The sequence below is a fragment of the Doryrhamphus excisus genome, chromosome 12 (assembly GCF_030265055.1).
Source record: "Doryrhamphus excisus isolate RoL2022-K1 chromosome 12, RoL_Dexc_1.0, whole genome shotgun sequence".
Lineage (NCBI taxonomy): Eukaryota > Metazoa > Chordata > Actinopteri > Syngnathiformes > Syngnathidae > Doryrhamphus > Doryrhamphus excisus.
The window spans coordinates 16,874,032-16,895,173 of NC_080477.1; the positions used below are offsets into that span (position 1 = coordinate 16,874,032).

Here is a 21,142-nt window from a genome sequence, read left to right on the forward strand (position 1 = left end):
TATTATATTATATTATATTATATTATATTATATTATATTATATATTATGGTTATTGCTATGAACATGACCAAATTTCATGGCTCATAATGCTGTATCTTTAATGTGAGTTGCTTGCTAACCAGCCATGTACTGTATGTAGGAGATAAACAAACACTACCCCTGCAGTCCCTTCCCTCAGTCCTCCTTGTTTTTCTGTTGATACAGCAACTCAGTGGCACACAGCGTAGCCACAAAAGGAAGTGATGGCCATGCCCATATGGCATCCGTAGCGTCATCGGGTGACATCACACCACTAGAGTCAAGGCCCACAGGGAATACAGTGCAGAGGGCTCTGACGAATTAGTATCTGTAACAGAAGGCCGCTGCTGGAGTACTACAGTTTGTGTAAAATATGATGACTAGACAAGATCCGAAGCAGAAAAACGCACAAAACAGCTCCGCACTCGCCATGAGACAACTTTGTACTCTCACGACTGCATTTATAAGAAAATCTCTATTGCAGCATGTTCCTTGTAACACTATTATTTGTATTTGTTATTCAATTTGAGTGGCTGAATAATTGCTATCAGATTTTGCTGGCACAAGTGTTATTGCCTCCAGGGGAATAGTTCTATCCACACCTCCAGTGTACCTGGGAAACACGATATGTGCAAGCTTGTTTACGGTTTCAAGTGCACTGACCCCCTAACGGCCAGTGTACTGGGTCAAGGTAAAAAAAAAGTTCATGATAGTTTTAAAGCATTTATTCCACCATTGGTCTGCCCTTGAATTAATATGTAATTATCGGGTATGTAGTGTGTTCTAACATTAATATATATATTATGTAAAGCACACTACTATTGTGTATGGTGTTTTTGGAATAACAAGAATGATGTCATCAGGTTAAGACTTTGTAAAGTGCATTAAGAAGATGGTGTACTAGCACGGAGTGTTTAGTAAACAATGTTAGACTTTCGTGACCCTAATGAGGATAAGCAGCATAGAAAAATGGATGGTACAATTCCTTGTACAAACACAGGCTACTGTTGCGGCCATAACTCATGGCAAGCTAAATATATATTTTTAAAAATATGGATCTGAAACTCAACTCTGACCTGTGACTTCACTTCCTGTCCAGCACTCACTGTTCTCTCCCTAGGGAACACATTTATAGTGACACACACAAGCATGTCTTAAATGGCCTATTATATTGGGTAATCTGGCTGCACGGCGGAGAGTGGTTAGCGCGCAGACCTCACAGCTAGAAGACCAGGGTTAAATTCCACTCTTGTGGAATTTGCATGTTCTCCCCGTGCATGTGTGGGTTTTCTCCGGGTACTCCGGTTTCCTCCCACATTCCAAAAACATGCTAGGTTAATTGGCAACTCCATATTGTCCATAGGTATGAATGCGAGTGTGAATGGTTGTTTGTCTATATGTGCCCTGATTGGCTGGCGACCAGTCCAGGGTGTACCCCGCCTCTCGCCCAAAGACAGTTGGGATAGGCTCCAGCACCCCCCGAGACCCTCGTGGGGATAAGCGGTAGAAAATGAATGAATGAATATTGGGTAATACAAGTGTCAAGGTGACTATAGGGGTGTTATTTCATGTCTAGAGGGCTCTAATAATGTTACAACATGTATATAATATTTAACAATGAAGTGATGTAACACTGAGCAGTGTGAGTGTTTGTCTGTGAGGGACTAGGAAAAAAGGGGACTCACTCAAGTGTGAGTGCGCCCTTGCACAGTGCGTAACAATCATTTTAATGGAACCAGTCTCACTATAGGATGCAAGCAGACCACAAAAAATACCCAAACAAAGTCTTCCCAGGATAAGGAATGAGGGCAAATGTAGCGGAGCTTGGTTGACCGCTAAATTATGCATTGTCACATATGCCAGGATAGAATCTTGGTCACGCTGAGGTTGAAATGGTTAATTATTGGCCTGGAAGGAGCCTGCATGACTGAATGCGTGAGAACTGAGACTTCAGCTGTAACAGCAATACAGCTTCAGTTTGGGCTTTTTTTTCACAAGGTTTTATGCCAACAGCTGTGAAACCTTTTCAACCGTGACTTTGTAATTGTTGTATCTTGTATAAGATCTGCATAACAAACAAGCACCTAATTGCTAAACTTTGACAAAGTATTTTGGATCATTAAAATACCGTTTTGTCATTTTCATTACAGTACAATCTCTGAGGTTGACACAGTGAAAGCACACCGTGTTTAAAATGCGGAAGGAAATCCCTGAAAAGTGGAGAAACAGTCTGACTCTCAGGAAGTGGTTGCTTAATTCAGCAACTAATTTTGGCTCAATGTATTTCTCTTATTTTGTGTGCAATTTTGACTTTACATTGCCGTCACATTCAGTCCAGAGTGCAACTGTCTAATATAACGGGACATCACATCTCGTACACAAGCCCAATACAGTATGTCTTTACGTAGAACATACTGTGGGTCGATCGCATGTGTTACCCACGTCACAAATGTCATATGGCACCAGTGGTCTCACATTAAGCTCCGCTTCCGACTTGCTTGTACAGACGTGTCAGCGGTAAGATACAGTACCTATAAGAAATGCTGTCCATAGAGATTTAATGATTAACCCGGAAAATGTGTCCATTGCTGAAACAATTTTTATATGTTGCTTTGACTTGGGCTGTATTGCCTTTTGCATAATCATTTTCATTTTTTGCAATCTGTAATGTTTGTTAGCAAATGCTAACTAGTTTAACTACATGAACTGTGTGTATGATTTAACGTTTTGTGTTATTTACAGAGCTATTGAGGAATAATTATTTCTAATTATATTGATTGCCATACTCATTCATTCATTCTACCGCTTTTTCCTCACGAGGGTCGCGGGGGTGCTGGAGCCTATCCCAGCTGTCTTCGGGCGAGAGGCGGGGTACACCCTGGACTGGTTGCCAGCCAATCACAGGGCACATATAGACAAACAACCATTCACACTCACATTCATACCTAGTATGAACAATTTGGAGTCACCAATTAACCTAGAATGTTTTTGGAATGTGGGAGGAAACCGGAGAAAACCCACGCAAGCACGGGGGGAACATGCAAACTCCACACAGAGATGCCCGAGGGTGGAATTGAACCCTGGTCTCCTAGCTGTGAGGTCTAACCACTAGACCGCCGTGCCGCCCCTGATTGCCATACTGAATTGTGAATTATTGAATGACGTCAGGCTGCACGGCGGACGAGTGGTTAGCGTGTAGGCCACACAGCTAGGAGACCCGAGTTTGAGTCCACCCTCGGCCATCTCTGTGAGGAGTTTGCCTGTTCTCCACGTGCATGCGTAGGTTTTCATTTTAAAAGCAGCTCGCAGTCTGAAGAAGTACGTGCAAAGTTACCTTGACAATGGGATGGCCACTTGATGCTGCTTTCACGGCTCCTCTACTGCCTTCGGTCTCGTAATGTGCTCGATGGTGGGCTTTGGGTTGCACCTCTATCTTCAGCTCGTACTGGCCAAACTGACTTGGCAGTGGCCAGTCCAGTGGAGGAAGCGAGGATGTCCTGAAGAGAAAAACACAATTATTATTATTACTTGAACTGCAATAGCACTGAGTAGAGCACAGACGTCTTCTAAGACCCAGATCTCCTTTTAATCAAAGAAAAAAAATTGTCAGTCAGAGAGGGAGAAATATTTTTGTCTACTTTAGTTAGCAGGTTACGTCCTGGTTCGTGGAGGAAGATGAGCAACATTTTTTGTCACTCCACTGTGGGTCATTACTTATGGAAAATGTATTGATTTGATTCTCATTTTGAATTAAACAAACCAGCTTCCCACAATGGATTGTGTTGAACAATAATTAGCTTTTTGTTTATCATCAGAAACAGCAACATAGTGTCCGCCTGCTTGTTGTGCAACATACTGTACTTCATGCATAATGTGCCGCATTAGCTGGCATTGTGTGTTTTCCCTCTCTTCCCCTCATTTTTGTTTGTTATCTATGTCGCCACAATCATATTTGAACAGCTGCACTTGAAAAAAAAAATACCCTTGAAAAAAAATGAACTGGGTCTCTCCACTCAAGTGCATTAAATCATTTAATCTCCGAAACAGTTTGTAATTGGGGTTATGAATCAATCTATCAACCACATCAAAGACAAGTATTATTGATTGTTGGGTTTGAGCTTGCATTTATTTACCACAACAGGGGGCCAAAACTCAATGCCTCAATGCTAACTGGAAATTACCCCCCCCCCCTCCCACCCACATTGTTTACATCAGAAATGTAATTTTTTTTTGTCTCCATTCATGCCTGCTTGAAGTCTTATGCCTTTTTAAGGTGTTATTTTGTACAGACAGGGTGGAATAGATAAAGTGTTGCTGTTTTTATTTACATATATTCAGTTAATTATTTTAACTTTCGGTCTGAATCTGGCACCCTTTTTAAGAATGGTTGTGACTTCCATACAATATTAATGTAAAATCCAAAGTAGTTAATACCGTAGTAATCGCTCACATACTCAGATTGCTTTAAGCACTTTGTTACAGTACAGTTCCGCAGGATTTGTCCCCTGGGCTTGAGTTTGTCACATACGATGACACAACATAAATTCTGGAAGTCTTCTGAAAGTAGTCACCGAGAAATGCAGACTGGAGCACAAAGCAAGGTAAAGAAGGGAATGTGATGATATCTAAATATAGTAAAGACGGTCCATGTGGCGTTCGGGGTGGTGGATGGGTCAGATAAACACCAGATGTAGCCAAGGAGAACTGCTAGTTGTTCTCCTGTGTCCACATTTCAAGAGTCTCTTCTCTTTTTGTACAACTTTGAAGACATTACAGTCAGTGAGCAGCGAGCACGCATGTCACAACTATAGTAGTGGTTTCTTAACCTTTCCTGACAGGGTCTGTGACGTAACCACCCGAGGAAGTGTCGCTGCTAGTGTAACTTGAGTGTAGAAGGACAGATGACACGTGAGTCCAGGCTAGTGGGGGTGTCCTATGGGTTGTCTTTGCATAACCTTTCTTTCTCAAATGTCCAAGTCCTACAATAGAGTCTGGTGGTATAACCTAGTCACTCAACACCCATCGCACTACTGGTGTTCTTCACCAAGAACTGATGTTCCACTCAAGCAGTCTGCCATGCTGTGGCATTGCTCTTCCACCACATTGGCATGATATCAGTTCAGAACATTTACAGATTCTCCAACCTCATTACAAATACTATCAAAACAAATGTATTAATTCAGTTTTCCCAATAGCCAATCAAGAACGTTTACTTAGATGGCCCTCCTGACCATGGTTGAAGGCACAACCTTCAGACAACATAGCCTATGTCTTCATCTGGTGCACACATTGGAGTACACACCACAGATTTTTTAAAATGGATATTTATATGTGTCTTTTTTGGTAGATCATCCTTTCCTCATAGACCACATAGTGTCTCTGAGATTTATACTGCTGATATACAGCTCAAAGTTCCATTATTGTCGAACGTCGGAACACAGTGTTCCATTCAAAGCCCATCTTTTCAAACAATGTGAGTTTGATAGTATTTTTTACTGCACTGTTATTTGTCTTCAAGATTAAGACTTTCAATCTTTACAGCATCTAGCAAACCATATAAAACAATTGGTCCATGAGTCTTTATTTTGTATTTGAACTATAATGGTAATTGCCTTTCAAATCTTGCCAAGTAGCGATAGTATTCATAATGACGGGAGATAAGGTACCTGTCCTTGCGCGAACCAGCTTTTCAGTAATATTCCATTAATGACTATCTTTCTCGAACCTGTAATCCACTTGAGTAACGGATGACATTTGTTAAAATAACACACTGCATGCATATTGTGCAAAATAACTGCATCACTTTTATTTTGTTTGACATTATGTTACCTGAATATAGGCGTGTGTCCAGGCTTGGGTTTATTCCATGAAAAATGTGAGGGCACAGAGAGATACTGCTCCCCGGGTCCGTCCTTCTTCAGGCTGTGCAGGGCCTCTTCTGAGGGGGAGTCTAGATTAGGAGACATATTTCCTTGGTCATCTAGCCCCAGTTCGCCTTTTGCTGCCGTCTGCATAGCCGTTCTGTCCTGTGAGGTCTTTCTTGTCTTGGATGGGATGTCCGCCTCAGATTGACAGCACTGGAAAGGCGACATGCCTACAGAAGGACTGCCAGCCCAGGTGTCCTCTGTCACACTGCCCCTAGGTGAAGGTCCCGGCGTGGGTGAAGGTGAGTGATGTGGAGACACAGAGCCAGGGTAGCAGATGTCCGCACTGGAGTGGCGCCTCTTCCCGCAGGGTGAGGTGGGACGCGAGGAGGGCCTAGATGTCGGCCGCGGGCTAAGCCAGTTCTCATCAGTGACACTGGTGCGTGGTGAGTGGCAGGGGGACTGTCGAGGTGACAGACTGATGGAGTGGGAGTGGTGGACAAAGGAGGGGTGATGATGCTGCCACTGAGATGGCTCCTCCAGATTCCCAACGCCAGCCTGAGGCGAAGTGCAGCCTGGGGATGTCAGTGGGGAGCCCAGGGTGAAGCGAGCTGCTGCTTCATTGAGTTCAGACTCAACATCGTCGTAAACATGTGAAAAAGATTCACAGGAGGAGGCGTCAGAAAACCAGCTCCGAGACGAGAGACTGCTGCATGGGCTGGGGCTGAGAGAGGAGTCCCGGTATGAGTGGTCAAGGGGCAAATACAGGTGGTCTCTGGACAGGGGCCTGTCACTGTGATAGTCCCCATCAGGGCCATTTGCCCTCAGATCTTGTTCATTGGCGTCCATCTCCTGCTGGCAGCTCGGGGAGATGGAGGTGATCTGAATACTGGGGCACTCAAACGCTTTTGGTGCCTCCACCGGAGCCGAGGGAAGCAAGGGAGAGGTGCCGTACTTAGAGTCCTGCGGCTCATAACTCGGGGGCACCGGTCCTTGTTTGTGTGACTGATGGCGAGGGGAAGTGCTGATGATTGGGGGGTGCGACTGCATGCCATGGCGAGGAAGTCCAATGGACTGGTGGTTTGAGACCACTGACTGGGGCTGGCCCACATTTAGGATGTAGAAAGCTGTGTTGTCGTCAGGCTCCAGATCTGAAAATACAGGAAATGAAAGATTACCAACCTGGAGATTTAAATGCTATGCTTGGGAATCTAACACCCATACATGTTATATGCTACTTGTTCTCATCAGCATCACAAGAGAAGCTAGGTACATCCTTGAGTGGTTTCCAGTCAATCACTGGGCAAATATAAACAACCATTCATACGTTCATATGAAAGAGTGCATTAGGATAACTGCTTCAGAAATAAAAAAAATTCTGTTTGACCTTAAAGTCTCCACTGTACGACGCAGCAATGCTTCTGTTCCTGATACCGCATTTACTCTAACGGTAACTCCCACCAAAAAGGGAAAGCGCCATATTCAATCCACCTGTGTGGAGTTGTGCCCGGAATTTCTACGAGTCACTGAGCCCACTTTCTGGAAAAATCAGTGGCAAGAGTGTTGCCGGGTAGGAGTCTGCCATCCTGGCATTGTTCCAAGAGGGATAACCGATGAACAGCGCTACTCAGGAAACAAATTCACACAACGGTGCGTGCTGTCAGCTGTCATCACGACTAGCCCTGGCAGGCTATTTATACCAAAAGTCATTCAGCACAGGCAGCATATACACACACATATATACACACACATATACATGTGCTCAAAAACAAATAAACAACAGCCTATTGTCTACACTGGCTTCACTGTTAGTGGTTATTGATAAGCTTCCACTGAATGCACTCTGTGGTACCTATTAGGAGTAATTCCATCCACACCATCTACTAAATTCATCACATGTCAAATGGTGATTTCTGATGCAAAAAGACATCCACCAAGACTAACCAATAATGCTACATAGTAGGTAGGTTCCTTCCTATGAGCTCATTGTCTAAAAGTGTTTAAAAACCCGTCACAAGTACAACAAAATGAGCTAGTGTAGCCTATAATGTATTATATTGTGTAATAATCATCCAACACTCCCTTGTGTTCCTGAGAATTTCATATAATTTGGTTTATAAAAGAGTAAATTAGACATGTCATGTTATAATGCAGAGTGACAAAAAGTTGTGCTGCGGTTAAATTCCCAACATGTATTTCCTACCACCGTCGTCTGTCAAACTAAATATCGAGGACTGAAGTATAAGGAGGGAAAATGTCTTCTGGCCCCCCTCTGCACAGCTTGCTAACAACCGCAACAGCAGGAGCAGCAGCAAGCTTTTATATTTATAGCCGTTCAGCTTCACACTGGGCCAGGCTGCATGTCACAAGACCCTGTATTGGATCCTCTGACGACAGCATCTGACTGACAGACATGGACCAACACACACACACATACACACCAAGCAAAGCAAAAGAGGCCACGTGGAAAAGAGCTGCAAATTTCACCACCATAACTAATACCTGCTCTATATCCATTAAATATACAATCATTACTTACAAATCTACTATCTAAATCTACTCACAAATAATATGCATTCAAAAGACATAATATGAGGTGTAATACACTATTTGGGACTTATTGTGTGCCTTTAAGAAGCTGGGCCTGGGAAGTTTGTGACATCAGCTGGCCAGCAGCAGTGTAGAGAGTGACCAACAGCAGCTCCTGTGTGAATGGTTACTGCATGTGTTCTCTGCTTTTTAATAAAGAGATTGAAAGTGTATGGTAAGTCACTCTTTAACCATAAACAGTGGCAATAGAGTAGAATTCTTCACTGGTCTGTAGGTGTCGGTAACCTTACATTGATGAGACAATAGTCACGAGGAAGTACGTTGTCTTATCTTGTTTAGGTCTAATATGGCTTATTTTCTTCTATTGTATCTACTATATTGGGTAACACAATGTCTTAGGGCTATATAATGGTAAAAACTGAAAAAAGTTAATGTGTTTTTCTGGGATCAAACTACGAAATTCAACTTATTGTTATTGCAGCCGGGTCTGGAACCAAGCCTGGTCATTTAGGGCAAGGTAGTCACAGTTGCCTTACTTAGTAATAAGTAAATTAGGTGAGCCACAATTTACAAAGGCAAACTGTGTGATGTGCGTGCCGTATAGTAAAGCATCACCTGGGATGTGAGAATTGATTCAAGTTTCATTTTCATTCCCTGCAACCATGTCATGATAATTTACATATTAAAATCATGCAATGGGAGGGTCCATATGCCTGGCTTGGTGGTAGAAATGAGAGCCCTAACCTTTTATATGGCCTGTCTTTTTAGCACTCAACTTGGATCAAAGATGATGAGACATTCTGCTGTGTCATCCAATGGTTTAAGTGTAATAACTTGTAAATTACCCTGGTTAAATCCATCTTTTTAAAAGCTGCCTGTGTGGCGCTTGATTGGCTAAAGCACAAACAGACAAAGCTAAAAGTCCCACCTGCTTTTCTACTTGGTCACATTTCGTTAAAGGGGCAGTGTTACAAAGTCAAGGGTCAGACCGGGGACGACCATTGTACTTGGTACTGGATATTACAGTATGAGCTTGTGACCTAAAAACCTTCATAGTGGGGAAAGGGACCGGTGATGGGGAAACCCCAACACCCCCACCCCATCCCCCATTCACCTTAGGACACTAGGTCACGGACGAGAAACGAGTAGAGAAAGTGGAGCGTTTTTATCAATGGTTTGGATGTAAAACCCCGTGCGTCACACACTCCTCAAGTGTCCATACATGACAGAGTTGATCCAGTTAAATAAAGATCTCTAAGAGGCTTTCCTGTACCTGGGTTATTAATAGCTTAGCCACGCCGAGAGAGTGAAGCACGGATGTTTGTGACATACCACAAAGTCACAGTAACAACGGGGGGCTCGTCTTGTTGGTGATGGTGGCATCCACTTTGGTGTATTGTTACAAAGTTCATCAGACCTTGGACTGACTGGAGTCTGGCTTGGGGGTGAGAGTGGGTGTTTGGGATAAGGTGTGGGGACTGTTTCTCCTCACTGCACGTAAAGTGTGTCAAGGTCCTGTGACCAGCCGTGACATACAAGCCCACATTCTGAGAAGGTCCAGTCAACAACTGAGCTGGTAGGGTGTGTCAATGTTAATGCTGGTACCCACAGAGGATAGGTTTATAGGACAATGACCTCGTAAAAAGTTTAGCATTTTTAAAAAGGATGTATGTACAAAGATGACAAAGTTGTCAAGACAATCCCCATACAAAATAAAACAGCAAAAGCAAACAAACCCTAGTAATAGGTATGCTGGGTCATGACTTAACTGTGTGTCTTTGCTACCATCTATCCATCCATCCATTTTCTATGCCGCTTATCCTCGCTAGGGGCTGATAAAAAGGATTTCGCATTTCGCACTTATTACACAACATTATTTCAAAACATTCTGCTGTAAACAACGTCCATTGCGATTGCTTCGCCATAAATTCTCCCTGTTGTGTGTACACGTCCACGCACCACCACATATCAACGTCTTGGGTTACACACCAGCCACATGCAGAACCATGTGGCACAGGAGCTAGAGGGTAACCTAACCCCAGGTTCCCTTTGTGGTGGGCATGCAGCTTGATTAGAACCAGCTCTGCTTACACCCCCCTTGTACAAAAGGCTTTGTATTCTGCCCTGGTAGTCTCCTCTTTCAACCACCAGCAAGAGCTGCTGAACAACAGTGTACAGCAGAATGACACCAGCGCCAGATAGGACAACAATTCCCCAAGGTGTGTGTGGCCGTCAGTGGTGGGATTCTGATGATTTATGAACCGAGTTAGGCCTGATGTTACTTTAGTCAACACGATATACAGTAGCTTGTGTTTCTAGACGGAATGGCCATAGCTGTGACATTACCAAAATGGTAGTGACAATTCTCACATTAGCCATGTTTACATGAGGAATCTTTCCAAATGACCTTTCCAAAAACAATGGTATCCATGGAAAGGAATATTCCAATCGTGTGTCTACATGTGCCGCTATAATAAACCAGAATAGTCAATGGGGGCATGCGCAGTAAAGCGTAAACACCAACATCACGTAATACCGACTTCCATAAGTTTTTCTTTCACTTGTTGGAATAACTCCGTATTGCCAGTTTTTCGTTCGTCCAGTCTTGAAATTTAGTTTGAATCAAAAACAAACTTTCCGCAGCAGTCCAGTGCCGATTGCTTGCCTCCATTTTTTTAAAATCAAAGAACGTCTCAAGCTGCGTATTACGTCATATCTCATGAAAGAACGCACCCGGGAACAGGAAAAGAAAGTTCAATCTTGCTAATATTTTATAATTAAACTTGGGACATGTTTTATATAGATATATATTTTCTTTTTTTAATAAAACTGGACTTGTGAATAAAGTATAGAAGGTTTTAGATTCTGTTCCACAGATGGCGGTAATGCACATGAAAGCTGCTTGCCAACCGCCAATAAACAACAGAAGAAGAAAAACACCACGAAGAAGAACGCACCCTGACAACTTTCCGATTGAGCGGGTACAAGATACCTCAATCGGATTGGGGAACGGAATATTCCACCCCTGTGAATCCGATTATATATTCATTCGGATTGGCACTTTTCTTTCGGAATGAGGTGTATACAAAGGTTACATTCTTTCAGTTTCAGCAAATAACCCGAATGGAATTGGAATTTTCGGGTCCATGTAAACATGGCTATTGACTTCACAAGCATCATGATCAACTGCCGGTTGAGTATCTACAACTGCAGAAGACATGTACCTTCCAGTAACCCAGTGGAATGGTAACCTACACTACTTGCCCGATAATCCAAAAACAAATCACCTAGCACAAAGCTTTGTCTTCCAGGATCTCTAGGGCTGGCTGGTGGCCTAGTTTTCTAAAACTGGAGCTTGTGACGCACAGACATACGTATACCAAACGGTTTGACATCACCTGTGGCTTTAAAACCTTCCTGACTGGGTTGGTGCCAAGTCTAGCGGGGTTCTCTGTATCTACAATCTGTAATAGGGACAAAACATATTGTATGTTAAAATATGGCAGGAGATCTGCCTGTGCGATTAGATGCATAGCGCCAATTGTAGATGGTTGGTGTCATTTTAAACAGCATTTTGTCTGTATGCTTGTGTGTTATGTAATGTTAAGTGAGGGTTACTTCATAAAGCCTTCCTGTGTTGTCACAGAAAACTCACCAGCCAACAGAGGCTCAACCTAAGCCAACGTTAACATATGCTGTCAGCTAAATTAGGCTACTAATTAACAGTCTCATACTGAGATAACATTATGGGACAAAGATATAGTGCCAAATAACCACCTGAACTAAATAGCCACGGAGAGACAAAGATCCTATTGACACATATTTGCATTTCATTTGTTTTTCTGAAAAAGACCAAGATAACCTTTTAACAAATTTATCAAGATTTCTGATTTGACCTCAAAAAACAAGCTTGCTGATTATCTCTTTTTTTTTTTAATTCAGTTTTGGCATAGTTGATAAACAACATGCTTTGCTTCAGGCATTAAACAGGAACCTTCAAAGGAAGGAGTTTGAAGGGCAGAGGATATTTATGATGATCAGCTTAGTAATCAGCGGTGCATATTGTTGGAACTCTATTCACAGTGGCCGTGTAAAACACTTTTTGCCCGCTGTTAGAGTACACATGGTCCACATTCCGGTTATGACCCATGTAGTAGAGTCCACACCACAAGGGACCCGTTTGGAATGTGGACCATCAGCTTGTGATGCTCTTACTGGTGCAGCATACATTTTATTAGTAACAAATGAAATATATGTACCCTTATTGTGGACACTTAATTATTTAAGATTAATTATTTAACAATATTGGACCAATCGATGCAATTTGACTGCAAAGACGCCAATAACAAATCTTTGCTCCGCTATCTATAACTTAAAGGTGTTCCCTAAAAATACAAACGGAATCTAACTACTGTAATCCCTGTGCCCCACACACTACAAAGGGAGCAGTGGGGGGAGAAAGACACAAATGAAAGGAGATACAGGAGTTAAACAGCTTTCTCTCTGGTGTAATGCAGCCTCTGATATGTTGATGCAGCACAGCCAGCAGTAGCTTCAGTTACACTAAATTTAAACTAGACAGATGCCTCACATAGTTAGTCATGCCTCGCCCCCGGGGAAACAAACATCTCATTCATCAGACAGGGTGCTTGAGACCCCTCGAGTTCAGTAGGGTTAGGGGGCACCCACGTGGTGGTCTGGTCCCACATGTGGACTTCATGCATGGCTGTCTGACTGATGACCTCTTTTTTCCTTTTCTGCATTTTCACAGAAATTTATGGTGATGCTTAAAGTCTCTTTTAAAGTCTACGTCGTTGTCACCGTAAACGATCAGATCATTTTATTTACATTTCTGTGCAGATTCTCCGACATCAAGATCATGGTAGAAGTTGAAAATCGGACAAAAGGAATTTTGGTTTTTGGTTGGGTTGCCTTCTATTCTTAACTTTTGTACATCTCAACTACCACTGACAAAGATCTTCATACAATTCCAAATACATAAATTCTATATAAATAAATTCATGAAATGATCCCTCAACATGGACATTGAACAGTATTTCTATACTTGAGACTCAAAACCCATCACTGAAGTGGTCCGCTACAGTTTTGCATCTACTTGTCTAACAGACCTGAGTCACTGCTACCACCCCTCAGCTTTAACATAGCACACCTGACTGGAGTCTGGGAGTGCCAAGTAACGCTCACTCACCTGGCGACGTGGCACACAGCATTCTTCCACTCCTCCGATGGTTAAGATCGTAAATTGTCTCAGCAGTACAAAAAACACACACATAAAAATCCTTGAAGGTAAGTAGCAGACGTGCCGGGACGAGAGAGAGAGTCTCTCGTACTAAGTATGATGGGCTCACTAGAACCTGCCGTCGTCTGCCCCTGTGCCACTCTCTTTTGAGAGCTCAAAATAGTCCACCATGAGAGCGATGTAATTTCAGTCTTTCCCACAACTGAGAAGAACGGTGAGGCGATCATGGTCGCAATAACACAGTAAAGGGAACCTCGAAAATGGAATGCCTAAAGTTGTCAACTACAGCAAATCCTGCAGGATCTTATCATATTTTGTGAGACATCAGTCCACAAGTGTTGCATTTAGTTGGCCTTTTTTGTGCTTGCTTTTGACTGAAACGTATTGCAACAAAGTGGGAGCTATGACTATTTGGCGGTTTTCAAACCCTGACTTTTTCCGTACCGTGGTATACATTGAAAACGGTAACCGGCCTATGCATACTGCCAAGCAAGATTGGCAATTTTTGCAGTTTTTATCTGAGGAAACTTGAGTTATCAAAGAGTTATATATTTTTTTTTATGTATTTACATGTTACTATTAGCATCTTACGATTACTTTTACACTTGTATTGTACAGTTGACAATGTTAAAATGTTACTACTCTAAATTTAGAAAATATATTTAGAAACATATAAATGTGTGCTATATTTACTATACTTAAAAATATGAGTATTTATGTACATTGTTGTATGTTCAAGTACATCAGGGATGCATACACTTTTTCAGCATGTCGACAATTCAATTCAAAATGCCAATAAAGACATTTACACATAATTCCTCAATAGCTGTGTACACAAACTGAATAGTATGTCACTCAAAACACACTATTCATGTCAAAAATTCAAAAAATAACTCATGGCAAAACAGGAAGGTGGTGTCTCACTGCCACATCATGTCTTTGGGAACAATCGCATCAAGAATTGTGTCTTCAATAAAGGCAGTGGTTCTCAATTATTTTCTGTTATGGCCGCACTGGGGGACAAAAATTGTTTCGCAACCCCCCCCCCCCCCCCCGATTTGAAATGCTACTGAGAAACTGATCATATCTGTTTATTTATCCGGCAAAATGCAACATGCATGCATGCATGCTAAATACAACAAATGTTACAGGTTACATGTTGGCAGGTTTGCACTTATATTGAATACATCTAGGCGATGTAACACAGCGACTTCAGGTTCTGGTTGTCATTTTATTTAGCCAACACATAGGATGCTAACACGGAAGGATATTTTGTGATATATGGTATTTTTAAATTTAGAGGTTCCACTGTGCTGTGATTAAATTCAATTAAATGTGTTTGACATGGGTGGCAACAGAAGGACATTGTTTTGTCTTTCCCTTAGGTATTCCTACCTGCAATACAGTTTCATGGAAGTACTTGTTAGCGCTATTTAACTTGGCCCCATGCAATTTGCGGGGGAAATCCCTTGCAGTAAATTGTGCTCCAGCATCTAAATAATAGAGTAACATATTTCTTCATCTTAAATGTTGACTGATTACTGAGCAACAAAGAACAACAAAGCAACAACAACAAAGCATGATAAATGAGAGGTGCAAAGCCATACAATTACAGTAGATAAAGAGGAGCAGAATGGAAAAATAAGCCAAGCAGTCAGATTACTGCACACTTATACTTTGATTTTGATTAATATTAATGTCTTGTGTGTTGACTTGCAAATTGCAAGGGTTGTGGAAGTTAGGATTCACATAAAAGTGACTCCCTTTCTAATAAAAGTAGAAAGAAAAAATACAGGCAAAATATTTCCAAAATTATCTGCATTTTTAAAAAATGTTGTAGATTTATTTGAGCATAACAATGTATCACAGTGAAGTTGAATTGCTGCAAATTGCATAAAATGCAGGTGTCATATTTCTTAGCATCTTATTTCAGTATTCTTCATCAACATCAACTACTTGTACTCTTTCTTGACACACTTCATTTTAATGCATTGTCTGAGTTCTGAACTCAATCCGTTCCATAATTTGATTGCACAAACTGATATGCTGAAGGTTTGGAAGTGAAATGACATCAGCCCCCAAGCTGGCCCGCGCAACAGGCAAGCGAACAAGACGACACGTTGTAGAAACCTGTCGGAAACACTGCAGAATTTGTTACAAAAACAAGCCGTGACTCGAGTCTTGAAGCTTTCAGAGACAGAGGAAGCGTGTAAAACTCTTACTGTGATCATGCTTTACGCTTCGTCGATTTGGACAGGACACCCCCGCATCCAAGCCAAGCCAAGACCATCCAAATGTGATGAAAATTATTCGTGTGCTCATTCAAAGTAAGGAAAAACTGATTTTAAGACCGCAACAGTAATTCCATGAAGTTGTTCCACAGTTTAATAAATAGACACAGTGGGAGCATTCATTGGTTCCACTTGTTTTTCAACTCAATGACGGAACCAATGAGCATCTCAACACAGCATGGATGAACAGACCATAAAAAAGGCTGTTAACCTTGGATATTTCACTAGGTCTTTGTTCTCTATGCCATGTAAAGTCACAATATCGGTGGGAAAAGAACACTTCCTTAGTCACCTTTAGCATCTTCTAATACCTTGTGTATCACAACCAGTCTTTAGTTCGTTAGAATCTCTTCCTTTTCTTCATAGATGCAAACTTGCATCATCCTAAACTTAGTCACATCCTCTCTGAAACCACTGGGGCTTTATTATTAAAAACTTGTACATATTCTAGATGGTTCATGATGCATAACGCATCTAAAGAAAACATCATAACTAGTCTTCTACTTCTTCATAACTAGTCTTGTATGGTTCACTACAGAATATAAAAGTACCACTTTGATTTCCATGTCCTTTTAATTTGGAACACCAAATTTTGAATACTGGACAGGACCTGAACTCATTGTGTATCTAAAAAGCAGTGCCTCTCAAATATTGGCGCGGGAGGGGGCGTCTGTCAAGGAACTGTCAAGGAGGGTGTGAGAAGCTTTCATTTCAATGCAGACCTACCAACATGTACAAATTTATAGTACTCGACATGCAATTTGACTCTTGAATATGCTTGAATGCCCTTCAATTTGTTGCATTTTGTCTATACAGTACAGATAAATGGAAAAAATATATAGTTTGTCTAGTACTTCTAGTACATTGTTTTCCACAATGTGCCGTTTAGGGGCCCATTAAAAATGTGGGCTATAAATGGCCGGCCCGCGGGCCGCAAATCCCTGATTATATACATATTACACAGGGAGCAAGGACTGTTAATAAATTAGTGTCCATGCTGTGTTTTCATGGTACAGGCTTCCACAGTGGTGCACACCTGCCAGGCTTGTGGAGGCAAGCCTCTCTTGGTCTCTTGTTGATGTGTAAATGCATGACGAAATAAATACTTTGCCTACTTTTTTTTTTTTTTGCGTGGCACGTGGGAATTACACAGAGTTACACTGCATACAAATGAAAAAATATATATATTTTTAGCGCATGAGTGGGACAGCACTTACATCACAGAGAGTCATACTTCCTCCAGCGCTTCCTTATCCATCTGATAACAGCTAGTTAGCTCTAAGTCAGCGAGTGCAACTGCACTGTCTCATCGAGCGTCAACAAGAGTGTTGCCGATGCCAACAAAGAGAAATGATAGACTTGTAGATTTATATACAAATGCGCGAAAATTGTATTATACTTTTATTCACTTTAGATGGACTTATTTCAGGAAGAAAATGCGAATTAAAGGGTTGAAAAATGTACGCGCACGAGGGCCCCCTTTTTATGTTTTTCCACTCGCACTGTGTAATTTCTAGGCGCATATGCGAGTGAAATACTCGCACTGACATACCTCAGACATAGTTGCAAGTGGTGATTAATCACAAGTGTCAGTGATCAATCTGATTATTTTAACAGCCCTACAAATAACACATTTTCTTATATTTTTGTCTTATAAAACAACTACTTACTGGAAGAGGAATAGTGAAGAATAGCAACTACAGCATGTGAATAACCGACAATTGGCATTTGATCATTGGCCAATCCGCAAAAGTTGAATCGGGACAAAAAAGGAACTATTCTTGTTTGATGAAGATGTTTCACCTGTTGTCCAAAGAATCTGAAGAACAGTCCAGTTGCCCGAATTCAACCTTTGCGGATTACTGTGACCTAAATGACTGACAATCTACACAGACAGATCATTTGTCTAGTTGCAAGAAAACAGGAAATTGTTTTGAAACCCGAATAAAGATCATATGGTCTATGGAACAACCGACAATTGGCATTTGATCATTGGCCAATCCGCAAAGGTTGAATCGGGACAAAAAAGAACTATTCTATTCTGAACTGTTTGATGAAGATGTTTCACCTGTTGTCCAAAGAGTCTGAAGAACAGTCCAGTTGCCCGAATTCAACCTTTGCGGATTACCGTGACCTAAATGACTGACAATCTACACAGACAGATCATTTGTCTAGTTGCAAGAAAACAGGAAATTGTTTTGAAACCCGAATAAAGATCAGACTTAAGGCATTTTTATCAGCTGTAATGAACTTATTATGGTCTATGGAACTTTAGTTCTCATGTAAGTTACTATGTAAAAACAGCTGTTAACCTGAAGAGGAATAATGAAAGTAATGGTCACTACTAGCACATCTGTAACATAAGACAATTAGTATATATGTGTGCAAATTGCAAATTTTCTGCTGTGCACAAGTATTTTAAACCTGTCTGTACCTATTTAAAAATGCCAGGTACCGGGAAAGTGAACATTACAGAAGAATAGTAACTAGTAGCCACCAAGTCAATCAATGGACTTGATGAGCAGTTAGCATGTCAGGCTAAAGACAGCTGCTGTTATTCTCTGGCAGGCGGCCATAGAAAAGTCAAATGTAAACATCACATATAAGCAGCCACCACTGCTCCCTTAACAAGTAAGTAGTTACAGAGCTACAGAGTTAAAAGTCTCAGCGTAAAATCGGTGAAGAAATAGTTGAGCAGTTCTGTATGGGAACTGACCTGCCGGGCCTAACGGCTGCTGCTGCCCGTCCTCCCCGAAGATGAGTCGGAAGTCCAGGTCCTCATTACCGGGGCAGTTTGCCGTCGTCATCTGGTTTGACAGCTCGGCTCTTTTTCTCTCGAATCCCCCTCCTCCTCCTACTACTACTACGCCGCCGCTCGACCGTCGAAGCAGGCGGTCTACTCTCTATGAAAATGTCGCAACATTTACCGAGCTTCACGTTGCCGAACCGAACTTTGCTTCATTTGGACCCCGGGACCCGAGTGTCCTCTTTAGTTTCACGAAATCCACAATGTTGTTCCAAAATATAAATCTACTTGAGGGAAAGTCGCTGTCGCTGTCGCTGTCTATGCCACACACAAAAAAAATAGTTTTGTTAAAATGTTCGTCGTAATACCAGAGAACGGTCCGGAATTTTTTTTATCCCGGTTAGAGTGCCTCTTCTCCGGCTTGGCTTGTCTGTCTCTCTCGCCCTGTGGAGCTCCGATCCCAACTTTTACTAACCCCGCGTGACAAGGCACTTCCAGCTGTGATGTCAGCACACACGCACACACACACACACACACACACACACACACTGCACCCTTTCTCGTGTGCTGGTTGCTGCGGCACCAATTTTCAAAAGGATTTAGGCAATCATCCATCACAACATTTTGACTCCATTTTTGAGTTGTCAAACTTTTTACTCAAAGCACCTGCCGGGTTCCAAAATTCAGTTTCAAACAATGGTTGATTCATAATTCATACCACAGTTTAAAAATGCCTCGATATTGTGTACTACTATCATAGCGACTTAAATAATGATACAACTACACTATACTTTAACATGAACATTAACATAGTCTAAGCTACAGAAGGAGAAATGTTTGATGATAACCATAGAACAGGAAGCTACGGTAATTAAATGCTAATTAAAGTGTATTTCCAAAAAAGTCAGCACATTAGTCCCTTTCTGCAAAATATATCCACTTATAAACTAAAGAAAACTTGTTTACTACCTTCTAAATACATTTTAAACATTATTAGAGCCCTCTAGATATGATATAACACCCCTATAGTCACCTTTACATTTTTATTACTCGATACAGTAAACATAACAAGAGTAAATAAGCAATTTAAGACATAAATAATACTTGTGCTTGTGTGTGTCTGTAAATGTGTACCATATGGGGAGCTGCGGAGTGGTGGGCGGACAGGAAGTGAGTTTTAGCTTGGCCGCAACTGTGGTCTGTGTTTTAATTGGAGTTGCAAGATAATTGTGTCTTGCCTACATTATGTGTGGTGGTGGTAGCATCATGGTTCAGGGCTGCATGAGTGCTACCGGGACTGGGCAGCTGTGGTTCATTGATGGCAAATGTGAATTCCAATATGTACTGTGACATTGTGAAGCTCTCTTCCTTGGGAAACTGGGCCACATGGGAGTTTTCCAACATGATAACAAGACCAAACACCCCCACCCCCACCCCCTCAGGATCATTAAGTGCCTTGCTGGGGAAGCTGAAGGTGAAAGTGATGGAATGGCAGGTCTGAACCTCAAGTAGAAGGCAGATGGAGGAGCATAAAGTGTCTAACATGCGCCATCTCCCCCAGTGACATACTCATGGAGGAGTGGAAGAGGATTCCATTCCAGTAACATGTCCATGTCCATGCTGTGACACTTGGCACACAATTTGGACACGTTCACTGTGAGGTGATACTGAGGTAGACAATAATGTCTGTGGGTTCACTCATTTACAGTGGATAGTGAATCAATACTGCTATACAAGCTGTACACTGATTACTCTAAAGCAGGGGTCTCAAACTCAATTTACTTGGGGGCCACTGGAGCTCCGGTCTGGGTGAGACTGGGCCGCATCAGGTTTTCAAAAAAAAAAAAAATGCATTTATTAAAAACCAAAAAATTAAAAAAACTTCACTTTGGTTCCAATTTTCTACAAGAAAAGCTCTGATAAAACATTCCACTGTTCTCAAATATCTTACTTTTTATTTTTCTACACAAAATAAGATGAAAAATAAATAAACAAATCAAGAATAAAGAAAATCAGTAATAAATAAATAAATATAATAATAATAATAAAATGACAAATAATAAAAACTTAAGAAACCACATATAGTTGGTGGGTAGACAAATTCTTTTTTTTCAGATTAAAATGAACAAAGCATTATTAGAGCCCTGTAGACATGACAAAACAAGACTATAGTCGCATTTATACATTTTTTATTTACAACATATTGCGCAACTGCAGGGTCTTGAGACACATGCTAACTCGCAAACTAGAGAGCTAGCGACCTAAACGGTAGCCTCCAAGTTATTTTCTTTAAACTTAAATAGCCAAAAACTTACCACTTCCACACGGATAGGGAGGATAACTATTAACAGTTATTTAACCTTTAACATGAACATTAATCAAATGTAATAATTTTTTCTGGGTACATGATAC

The 21,142-nt window shown here is 41.4% G+C and overlaps 1 protein-coding gene across 1 annotated transcript in view; it reads right to left on the reverse strand.

Moving 5' to 3' along the window:
• nfatc3a (nuclear factor of activated T cells 3a) overlaps positions 1-19,227 on the reverse strand; it is a 52,866-nt gene extending 33,639 nt beyond the window's left edge. Inside the window, exons 1-3 of the mRNA XM_058088489.1 lie at positions 18,701-19,227; positions 5,849-7,034; positions 3,354-3,516 (exon numbers count right to left, since the gene is read on the reverse strand). Of these exons, the coding sequence (XP_057944472.1) occupies positions 3,354-3,516; positions 5,849-7,034; positions 18,701-18,791 (1,440 nt within the window). The 5' untranslated portion in view covers positions 18,792-19,227. The remainder of the gene's footprint in view (positions 1-3,353; positions 3,517-5,848; positions 7,035-18,700) is intronic.
• Between the last annotated feature and the right edge of the window lie 1,915 nt (positions 19,228-21,142).